This window comes from Punica granatum, chromosome 2 (assembly GCF_007655135.1).
Source record: "Punica granatum isolate Tunisia-2019 chromosome 2, ASM765513v2, whole genome shotgun sequence".
NCBI classification, from domain to species: domain Eukaryota; kingdom Viridiplantae; phylum Streptophyta; class Magnoliopsida; order Myrtales; family Lythraceae; genus Punica; species Punica granatum.
In genome coordinates this window covers 12,981,460-12,992,696 of record NC_045128.1, presented here as the reverse complement: position 1 = coordinate 12,992,696, position 11,237 = coordinate 12,981,460, and the positions used below count along the sequence as shown (strand labels likewise).

Here is an 11,237-nt window from a genome sequence, read left to right as displayed (position 1 = left end):
CTCAAATTACCCTTATTATATATGTTTGGATTTATTACTCTCATTTTGATTCCCCATTTTTTTTTCGTTTCAGTCAATTGAATTGTTTTATTTTTTTGTTTTATTATTTATATTTTAATTAAAAATTAATCGATTAGAAGTATTATACATGCATTTTTTTCTGTATCTGTGATAATTCAATGGGCTCAAAATAAATTTAATCATAATTAAATTTATAAAATTTAATAAATTAACTCCATAAATTAATTACTTACTAAAGAACTCTGCATGCAGTGCGGGTAAGCGTCTGGGGTATGTGTCTGTGTATATATATATATATATATATATATATGCATGAATAATAAATATAACATACATTACATGATTAAACATGATAAAAAATTCAAGAGTTTTTGGTTTAATGTATATATAGGTTTTTAATTTTGATTAAAGCAAGAGAGCTCATGAGAGCGTTTTGTTCGTTTTGTGAAAAGCTTCCATATAAACATTTTTTTACATACCCTAATTTCATGAAGGATCAACCCTTTACTTTTTCGGTAGAAAAAGGGGGGAAAAAAAAGAAGCTCACATGATGTAATCCCATATATATGTGTGTGTGTATATATATATATATATATATATGTACTTGCATGAATTTCAGAACACTACTTGACAAGGTAATTAATAAAAAAAATTGAATCTGAATTACTACTAAATAAACAAACAATAAACGCGCAAGCTCATAGTTGGACTTTCGAAGTAATGCACTGAATGCGAGTGCAAATCGAGAGACAGAAGAACAGATGGCTTCATTTGTAGTGAATATTCTGAGCATTCAAATGACAGAGATGGCCCTCCTGCTTGAGAGATGCTGACAGTATGAGCTGTTTACAATTAATTAAGAATCTAATTCATTAATTAGTTTTTTAATGATAAATTTTGCGAAAAGCCAAATTGCTAAGAAATTTCTGTTGTCAAAATTAGCCATCGATCGAGCGATAATGAAAACGATGGTTTGGGAAATTCCAGTTGTAATCTAATTAAGTCTTGGAACTTTAGGGTTTTGTTTCATGTTATTTAAGATTATTTCTCATTTCTAGGGAGTTTCCTACTTATGACAATTGTATTAATTGTCCCTATTAAGTCAAAAACTTGGACACCATTGTGGAGTTAAAGCTGTTCTCTCAGCAATGAGCTTATATATGCATGGTAATTATAGTTAGCAGTACAATTGAGATGATTAATCATCTGAATTAATTCATAATTTGCATAATCATATGTCTGTGTAATTAATTAGGACTGACACGAGACACATTTCTTGCAACTCTAGACTATGTGCCTCGTAAGATATTCAGCCACAAAGATACGTAAAACTAGCCTTCATATACCATATTAAATTTCAGTTTTATATATTAGCAGTTAGACCAATATCCGATAAAAAATGATGAGGTTATAAGCAGTGAAATCCAGCTCATCCTATACCTATGGAAGTTTTTCTTATTAGATACTAGTAGATTTTTGTATTGTATACGTTAAGAAGTAAAATGAAATAAAATCACACATCGGAAAAGAAAAAAAAAATCTATGAGTTAATATATAATTTGGATACTACCAGTTATCAACTTGAATTTTTAAGTGGATATGAACTAAACCAGCATAAGCTCGTTGGATTTTCAATAGGGTGGAGCATTTTAATTAACCGTACCGGCAGAAGATCGATAAAGGTATATACCGTATGCCTTTTAATGACTCCTGTATTTATATGTATATACAGATATATTATTGACAGTGTCTTTTTGTGCAGGTAAACTCCCTACTGCAATTAATATTACGGAGCATATGTTTATTGTAGAGTACCTTTCATGCATTTATTAATGACTAGACAGGGATTAAGAGTGTCCTTAAAGTAATAGAACAAGCTGTACCTCGAGGAGCATGAGGGCACAACATATCTTAAACAATTAGGAGAGCTGCCTTTCCCCAAGTCCACCTCTGATGATTTTGTAACGGCCCTTTGATCAATATTTATTCCTCTAATATCTATATATGAATTGGTTCAAGTAATTCGACGTTTATTTTTTCTAAGTAACCTATCGGATTCGAGTTTTGTAAATGGAGAAAGAGATTTACCGAACTGACTCAGTTCGAATTGAATTAATCGAAATTCATTGAGGTTTCGGATATCAAGATATCACTAAATATTTATTTCTTTAATTAAGAAATATGTGAAAGATTCCATATAGGAAATTACAATTTCACATATAATTATTTTATTCCCCAGCTAGCTAGTAGCTACTACAAAATTAATGCAGCCTCCGCCTCCCCATATGAATTTTTTTTTAATATGTAACAATGAGACTTATGAATCTGATATAATTAGACGAAATAATCGTGCTATGGACGTACTATATTTGATAATATTAACAAATCGGTAATAACTATTAAATCGGCCATATATATAAATAAAAGAAAATTCCATCCTTTACTAAAATCTATTCACAAACATTAATATTTATTTATTTTATTTGTAACTATATCTTTTGGTTAGATTTTATATATTATTAATCATATTTTGTTCATATTCCTTTTTTTTCCTCATGAAACCGATAATGTGTACAAGAAAAGTGAGTTCCCCATAGTTCATAGGGTAAAATAACTTTTATTTTGTTCATTTCAAGTAGCATATGTATATATATTATTTATGAGTTTTTGACTACTATAACTAAAGAAACATTTGGAATTCAAGGTAAAGTGGAAATCAGAAACCCTGGAGTCAGGCTTCCATTGGAAATGGTGAACTTGGCCTCGATCTTCAGATTATGAAGTGGAAATCGGAAACCTTAGGATCGATCAGTGAGATTTGGGGCTTGGTAATCAGCGTGGAGAGAGAGAGAGAGAGAGAGAGAGAGAGAGAGAGAGAGAGAGAGAGAGAGAGAGAGAGAGAGAGAGGGCGGGGTGGATTTTGAAAAAAAAATTAAAATTTTGGGTCATTTTGAAATTTTAAAAAGTTTGGAGTTGAGTAAAACTGAGCAAAATTTTATTTCCAAACATGCTATTTCATGCTGATTGTCGTTTTATGATTGAAGGAAATTCTAAAAGTTATTTAACTACGGGCTACTTAAATCCTACATGGCATCATCCGACGATTTGATCCAGCTTTTATAATTTTATATAAATACAATAAAAATTTTAATTATTAATGCAGAGCAAAGGTAGTCCCATTATAAAAATTAATATGAAACATGTTGATTACTAGGTTAGCACGTGCGTAACTGCGATATCCCTCTTTGTCTCCCCGTACGAGATTGATATTGAGGGGGTGTTGTAATTTAAATTCCCATAAAATCTTGACTTACGACATATGGATTTTGCTCTGATCTTTTGTTGCCCCACGTCTAGGAGATTTATATGCTTCCGTCTCGGAGATTTATTGAAGCATATATTCTCTTTTTATCTTCCAATTCTTTAATTCATTCCGGATTCTTTCCTCAATTTTTGTTGGGGGCTTGGCCTTCTTTTCACATTTTAATTAGGGTTTGTTTATATTAATATATTTGGTCAGCGGATCTAAATTAACTCGAACAACAAAATCTTCAGATTCTTATAACTAGCTAGGGCATTGTGCTAATAAAATAAACTATATGACTATATCTTTTCTAGCACGACTTATCTTATAAGCACATTGTGTTAATACGTGTATCCATACATACAATATGTATAAGTTTTCTTCTATCAATTACATGTTTTAGTGCAAGAAAATCTTAAATGATCATTTCTCACAGTAATGTACGCGGCGAAAAAGAACTAATAAAATTATTCCCTAGCTTGTACATAATCTTGACTCGCTATTTATCTTATAGTAAGCCCATTCATTAGTTTGCTGTAATTCTATTGGTACTTTTTCATGTTATGTGACGAAATAGTATCACTATAATAAAGTGCAGTAAATTATCATTGATTTGTCAATGACTCCTCGTGTTAGGGTCAGATTGACAATCAAGCTGGATTAGTCGCAATCCTATTATCAGAGAATATCCAGACATTGTTTTTCAAAAAAATAAAAAAAGAGGTTATGTAAACTCTATTGCGGAATTAGAAAGCAGAGATAATTGTGGGCCGATCGCCGGCCAGATCTGCCTTCAGCTTCTCTCTTGTCTCTATTTTGTATGCAAATCAGAATCTTAATCTTTTGGGTTAAAACAGTATCTTTGTCAGACTCAGCACTTTAACTACTCTTTGATATCTTGCATCTACAAAAATATAATTATAAGCTTGTATTTATGTTCTTCACGCATGACATAGGGAAAAAAAATGTAATTTGCCGGGAGAGAAATTTTATATGCTCGAGATGATTCTCAATTTCAGCAATGATTTGATAAATCTTTTTTAATGGGTAAAACAATGATTTGATTATTATGGTCATAGGTTAGGAGTGGAATTTTGAAGACAGAATATAATCATTTGATCAATCAACATAATCTAGATAGAACAATATATTAACAAACCAAAGAACACGTTTCGTGGGGTTAAGATAGAATCGATCCTTCTTCTTTTTTTCTTTTCTTTTCTTTTGGTTTTACTTTTGCTGGATGAGAATCGATCAAATTATTCATATATATGTGCACAACGCAAAGGGCAATTTAATAGCTTTGTCATTGATTAGCCCCGGTGAAATTGACACATCCACCTTAAAGTCTTCGGATTCCTATTTATTGGGAAATAAAAGTCTGAGTTTCTTACCTAAGAACGCATAAATGTCGAGAAATTAATCCGTCTTTATTAACTAGACTTGAGTGTTAGTGATGTAGACCCCATACGGAGAGAAGTCATTTTGGGATGTTTAACAGTAAATGTGCGTAGCAGCATTAATAGTGTATTCTCTATTAGAAGTGGCATATGATCTGATATAAATCATAAACTACATGGACGTGGTTCAGTGACAAACTGAATGGGAGCTATACCAAGATAGAGTGATGGCGGTAAGGAGAGAAGAAAGGACCAAGCCCCCAAAACAACGAGTCAACGACCCGAAAAACCTTAGGAATCCACCTACGTTATTCGAAGTCAGAGAAGAACAACTCAAAAAATGAGTTACTCTAGAATATAAATTGATTACTTCAAAGATGACTTGCCCATATCCTTACACGATCATCCTATTTATAGAACAAGGACACAATGACTTTTTAGCTTCCCAAGACACCCCATTAACTTTAATTCTATCTTCTCGGATTTTTTTTCTGGACACGACTCACGAAAATGACAATAACTTTTCCTAAACAATTCCAAATTACGAACAGTTTGATTCATTGGAAACTAGACTTCTAGGGCTTTCCAATGACATCTTATTTGATCCTATTTAGTGCATAAACGACTCAGAAAACTAAGCACGAAATGACTCTTCGGTTTCAGTCCAACAGTCTTTAATTGTATTCTAGAACCATCATATGGTCTTCTTGTTTTCTCCATCATTCTCCCCCGGTTGGAAGAGACTTGTCCCCAAGTCGAACCCTTCGTCTTCTCCAGCATAGGGCAATAGGTCAGAGACATTGAAAGTCGCAGAAACTCCATAGTCTCCCGATAGCTCAACCTTATATGCGTTTTCACCCACTCTCTTCAAAATGCGAAAAGGTCCATCAGCTCTAGGCTTGAGCTTACCAAAGCGACCTTGGGGAAACCGCTCTTTGCGAAGATGAATCCATACCAAGTCTCCTTCCTTGAAAGTTGCCAGCTTCCTGAACTTGTCAGCTTGCTCCTTGTACTTCTCATTTTGCCGGATGATCTTCTTGCGAACCTCTTTATGCATACTCCGAATTTGCTTCACTCTTTCTTCAGCATCACTACTAAAAGAGTGATTAATTGGAAAAGGGACCAAATCCAACGGACCAATAGGATTTGATCCATAAACAACCTCGAATGGGCTCTTACCGGTAGACTTGCTTTAAGATCGGTTATAAGTAAACTCCGCTTGAGGCAGCACCATGTCCCATTGACGAATATTTCCTTTCACCAAGGACTTTAGCAAGCTTCCCAAACTTCGATTAACCACCTCCGTTTGGCCATCGGTTTGAGGATGATGGGAGGAACTAAATTGAAGAGTAGTTCCAAGCTTTCTGCAAAGCGTACGCCAAAAGTGACTCATAAACTTCGTATCACGATCAGAAGTGATGGTCCTCGGAATGCCATGAAGCTCGACAATCTCTTTGAAGTAAAGATCTGCAACATGAGACGCATCCAAGGTCTTAAGGCACGAAACGAAGTGCGCCATCTTAGAGAATCGATCCACCACCACCATGACCGAGTCTTTGTTCCTTTGTGTCCTTGGTAATCCCACCACGAAATCGATGCTCATGTCTTCCCAAGGTGCATTGGGGACGGAAGTGGAGTGTAAAGGCCCGTATTTTGAGAATGAGCCTTAGCAATGTGACATGTTTTGCAGCGCTCCACATGTCTCGAGACGTCTCGGATCATATTCGGCCAATAGAATTGCGCATCAATAAGAGCAAGCGTTTTATCTCGCCCAAAGTGACCTCCAAGTCCTCTCTCGTGAGCTTCTTTGATGATGGCCTCCCTCAAAGAACATTGAGGAATGCACAACTTATTGGACTTGAAAAGATAGCCATCATGTACGAGAAAGTCCTTCCAAGGGCCTTTGGAACATTCACGCCATGTCTTGGAGAAATCAACATCCTCCTCATAAAGCTCCTTGATGATTTCGAACCCCAACACTTTTACTTGCATAGATGAAAGCAATCCACACCTTCGACTCAAAGCATCAGCGACTTGGTTTTGAGTACCGCTCTTATGCTTGATCACGAACGTGTAGGCTTGTAGGAACTCCACCCACTTGGCATGGCGATTGTTGAGCTTATGCTGGCCATTAATGTACTTCAACGCCTCATGGTCCGAGAAGAGCACAAATTCCTTCGAAATAAGATAATGCCTCCAATTGGCCAAAGCTCGAACAATGGCATAAAATTCCTTGTCGTACGTCAAATAATTCCTTCTCGGTCCATTCAACTTCTCACTAAAGAAAGCAAGTGGTTTGCCTTCTTGAGAAAGAACGGCTCCAATTCCCACATTAGAAGCATCGCAACATACCTCGAAGACTTTCTCAAAGTCAGGCAAGGCAAGAAGTGGTGCCTTCGTCATCTTCTTCTTTATTAGCTCGAAACTCTTTTGAGCCGCCTCGTCCCACTTGAATACACCTCCTTTCAAGCACTCCGTGATAGGAGCGACAAGAGTGCTAAACCCCGCAATGAACCTCCGATAGAAAGAAGCTAGCCCATGGAAACTCCGGACCTCTTGGAGAGATCTTGGAGTCGGCCAATTTACGATCGCCTCCACTTTACTTGGATCCATGCGAATGCCTTCTTGAGAGACAATATAACCCAAGAAATTGACACTATTTGTGAGGAAGTGACACTTCTTAAGGTTGGCATATAGGCGTTGCTCTCGAAGCACGTTAAAGAGCTCTTGAAGATGCTCCAAGTGCTCCTCCACGCTGGTACTATAGATCAAAATATCGTCAAAGTAGACGACAAAAAACTTGCCGATGAAAGCTTTCAACACATGGTTCATGAGGCGCATGAAAGTACTCGGGGTATTAGAGAGGCCAAATGGCATAACTAGCCACACGTAGAGACTATCTCTTGTCTTGAATGCCGTCTTCCACTCGTCTCCGGGACGCATTCGAATTTGATGATATCCGCTCCTAAGGTCGATTTTGGAAAAGACCGAATCTCCATGAAGTTGATCAAGCAAATCATCAAGTCGCGGTATTGGAAAGCGATACTTGACGGTGATCTTATTCACAGCCCGACTATCAATGCACATCCTCCAAGATCCATCCTTCTTTGGCACGAGAAGAGCGGGAACCGCACAAGGGCTCAAACTTTCCCGAATCAAGCCCTTATGCAAAAGTTCGTCGACTTAGCGTTGAAGCTCCTCATATTCCTTTGGACTCATTCGATACGCCGCCTTACTTGGGATAGCAGCCCCGGGCACCAAATCAATATGATGTTGGATATCCCGCATGGGAGAAAGTCCCGACGGAATCTCATCGGGCACCACATCCTGAAATTCTTCGAGCAAAGACTTCACTACGGGTGGAATATCCCCTCGTTCTTCATTCTCCTCCAAGAGCACGAGTGCATAAGCCTTCGAAGAACGATCCATGACTTGGAGAAATTGGGATTTGGAGAGATAAGAGTTCCCTTCTCCCGTGACGGTCTTAGACTTGTCCTCCATTCTACAAGGTGCTAGAATAATCTTGACACCTTCCTTGACAAAGGAGTAGGTGTTCTTAAAGCCATCATAAATCACCCTTCGATCATATAACCACGGCCGTCCAAGAAGCAAATGACACGCATCCATGGGAACCACATCGCACATAATCTCATCCTTATAATGCGTGCCAATAGAGAATTGCACCAAACAACGTTTATTGACATGAACGTTGTTACCTTTCTTAAGCCAAGAGAGCTTGTACAGGTCCGGATGAGGCTCCACCTTGAGGTGCAACTTTTCCACCATGGTAGTGGAAATGACATTCTCACAACTCCCACTATCGATAATGACCGTGCACACTTTGCCATGGGAAGTGCATCGGGTGTGGAAGATGTTATGCCGCAATCACTTATTGTCCTCAACATGTGCGGACTTCAAGATGCGTTGAACGACGAGAGCCTTCCCTTGATCACCATAAGTGACCTCTTCTTGCTCAACCTCATTCTCCTCGTCGTCGTAAGTGTCGTACACCGGCTCATCACTAGCTTCCTCCACTAAGGAAATAATCTTCCGATTCGGGCATTCGGAAGCGATGTGACCAAATCCTCGACACTTAAAGCATTGTTTTGATATCGTGCTTGAAGTGTTGCGAGAAGTGCCACCTCGTGCGGGTGTAGCCTTGGAAGAAGAAGCCTTACCAGTCGATGATGACTTCGGAGTCGAAGCACTCCCCCGGTTAAAGACCCCGTCTTTTCCCAAGGTCTTATGAGTACTCTTCTCCTTAGATTGCTTCTCCACACGAACGGCCAACTTGCAAACATCCTCGAAAGTCCAATAAGGTTGCAATTGGACCACGTTACGAATCTCGGATCGAAGACCGCCAAGGTACCGAGCAATGGTTTGTTCCTCGGGCTCCACGATATCGCACTTCATCATGAGATGCTCAAACTCCGCGGTGTATTTCTCTACGGTCAACTCCTCTTGCTTGAAGTTGTAGAGCCGAGAGAAAATATCTTGCTTGTAGCTTGCGGGAAGAAACTTCTTCTTGAGCTCCCGTTTCATCTTTTCCCACGTCACAATCCTCCGTTTTCCTTCACGTTCTCGACGCCTTTTCAAGTTCTCCCACCAAATTGAAGCATGTTTTTTCAATTTGATGACGATTAACTTCACCTTCTTTTCTTCTGAAATGTTCTTGAAGTCGAAGACTCGTTCAACGGTAGCCAACCAATCAATGAAATCTTCTGGTTGCATTTGACCTTCAAAGTCGGGAATGTCGACTTTGACGCCATAATCCTCAAAACGATTCCTCCGGCCAAGTCGAGGAGAAGCTCTTTCGGTGGACGAATCAGAATCTTCGTCATGGAAAGGGTTAACCTCCCCAACCTCGCCAACATCCAAACCATGACGTGTCTCGTCACGGTTTCTAGCTTGGAGATGCTCAAGTTGCTGTTGGAGTTGTTGCACTTGCCTCCTCAGCTCATCCATCTCGACATCACGAAGGTCACGCTCCGTGGGAGCCACGTTGACGTCAGGTACTCTACGTCGACGGTTCGCCATGGAAAGAACCGTGGCTCTGATACCAATCTGATAGCGGTAAGGAGAGAAGAGAGGACCAAGCCCCCAAAACAACGAGTGAACGACCCGAAGAACCTTAGGAATCCACCTAAGTTATTCGAAGTCAGAGAAGAACAACTCAAAAAATGAGTTACTCTAGAATATAAATTGATTACTTCAAAGATGACTTGCCCATATCCTTACACGATCATCCTATTTATAGAACAAGGACACAAGGACTTTTTAGCTTCCCAAGACACCCCATGAACTCTAATTCTATCTTCTAGGATTTTTTTCTGGACACGACTCACGAAAATGACAATAACTTTTCCTAAACAATTCCAAATTACGAACAGTTTGATTCATTGGAAACTAGACTTCTAGGGCTTTCCAATGACATCTTATTTGATCCTATTTAGTGCAGAAACGACTCAGAAAACTAAGCACGAAATGACTCTTCGGTTTCAGTCCAACAGTCTTTAATTGTATTCTAGAACTATCATATGGTCTTCCCGTTTTCTCCATCATAGATGGGTTGAAAACTTAGAGGAGTCACTTCATGGCTAGAGTTGAGCTTATACGGGGACCGGATTGGTCTCAGTCAAATAAGGTGTAGATACATCATAGTCTCACCAAAAAGGAAACTATAAACCATATAACTGATGTAAGGAAAAAAGATATCTTGTGGAAATTTAAGGGGTGAGAACTACTAATGAACATCAACATAGGAGAATTAATTTTCAATTAAATATGCATCATAATTTTATAAAAATTTCATTTCAGCGACATGTTTATTTAGCATATCCCTTTTAATTCTTATGTTATGGTTAAAATCCTTATGTGTAAGCTTGCTAAGTAGTTCCATCCAGCATATGGTTCGGTGAGATCACAAGTTATTCTGAGTTTATGAATAAAATTATATATGCAATCGTAGAATGTTAAAAACTAGCACCCAAAATCACGTGCAGTGCATGGTTAAAAAATCAATGGAATGGAAGCACTCTGGACTAGAACAAGCTGGTGTCCATGATAATTAATTTCAGTTAATATGTACAAAATATTTGATAATCTCATTGAAAAAATTTCAAAGAAAAAATTTTAAAAATATAAAAGTGGGGTTTCCTCCTTCAGAAAGATAGATAAGCCGGAGGAGACAAGAAGAAAAAAAATAAAAAGCAGAAGGCATTTACTCCTCATTTTTTATTTTTAACTTGGGTGAAAGTTACTCCTCATTTTTATTGGTGAATGTGTAGGACATAGTCCTCCCATATCAACTACCATATGGGATATGAATCTGATTAAGGAAGATTGAGAGAGAATTAGGAAAAGGACATCAAAAGTGATGACAGAAGCAAACAGTTGTCACTTTAGAGAGAGAGATAGAGAGAGAGAGAGAGAGAGAGAGAGAAAAACCATTTGTATATAATATATGTAAGCATATATACATATATTATTTATATATATGGAAAGGCTGGGCC

General features: G+C 37.9%; 1 protein-coding gene across 1 annotated transcript; it reads right to left on the bottom strand.

Annotated features, from left to right (window-relative positions):
* Window positions 1-7,908: 7,908 nt before the first annotated feature.
* Window positions 7,909-8,511, bottom strand: LOC116193680. The gene has a single exon (XM_031522422.1). It carries the CDS (start codon window positions 8,509-8,511, stop codon window positions 7,909-7,911), a length of 603 nt encoding a protein of 200 aa, XP_031378282.1.
* Window positions 8,512-11,237: the final 2,726 nt, after the last annotated feature.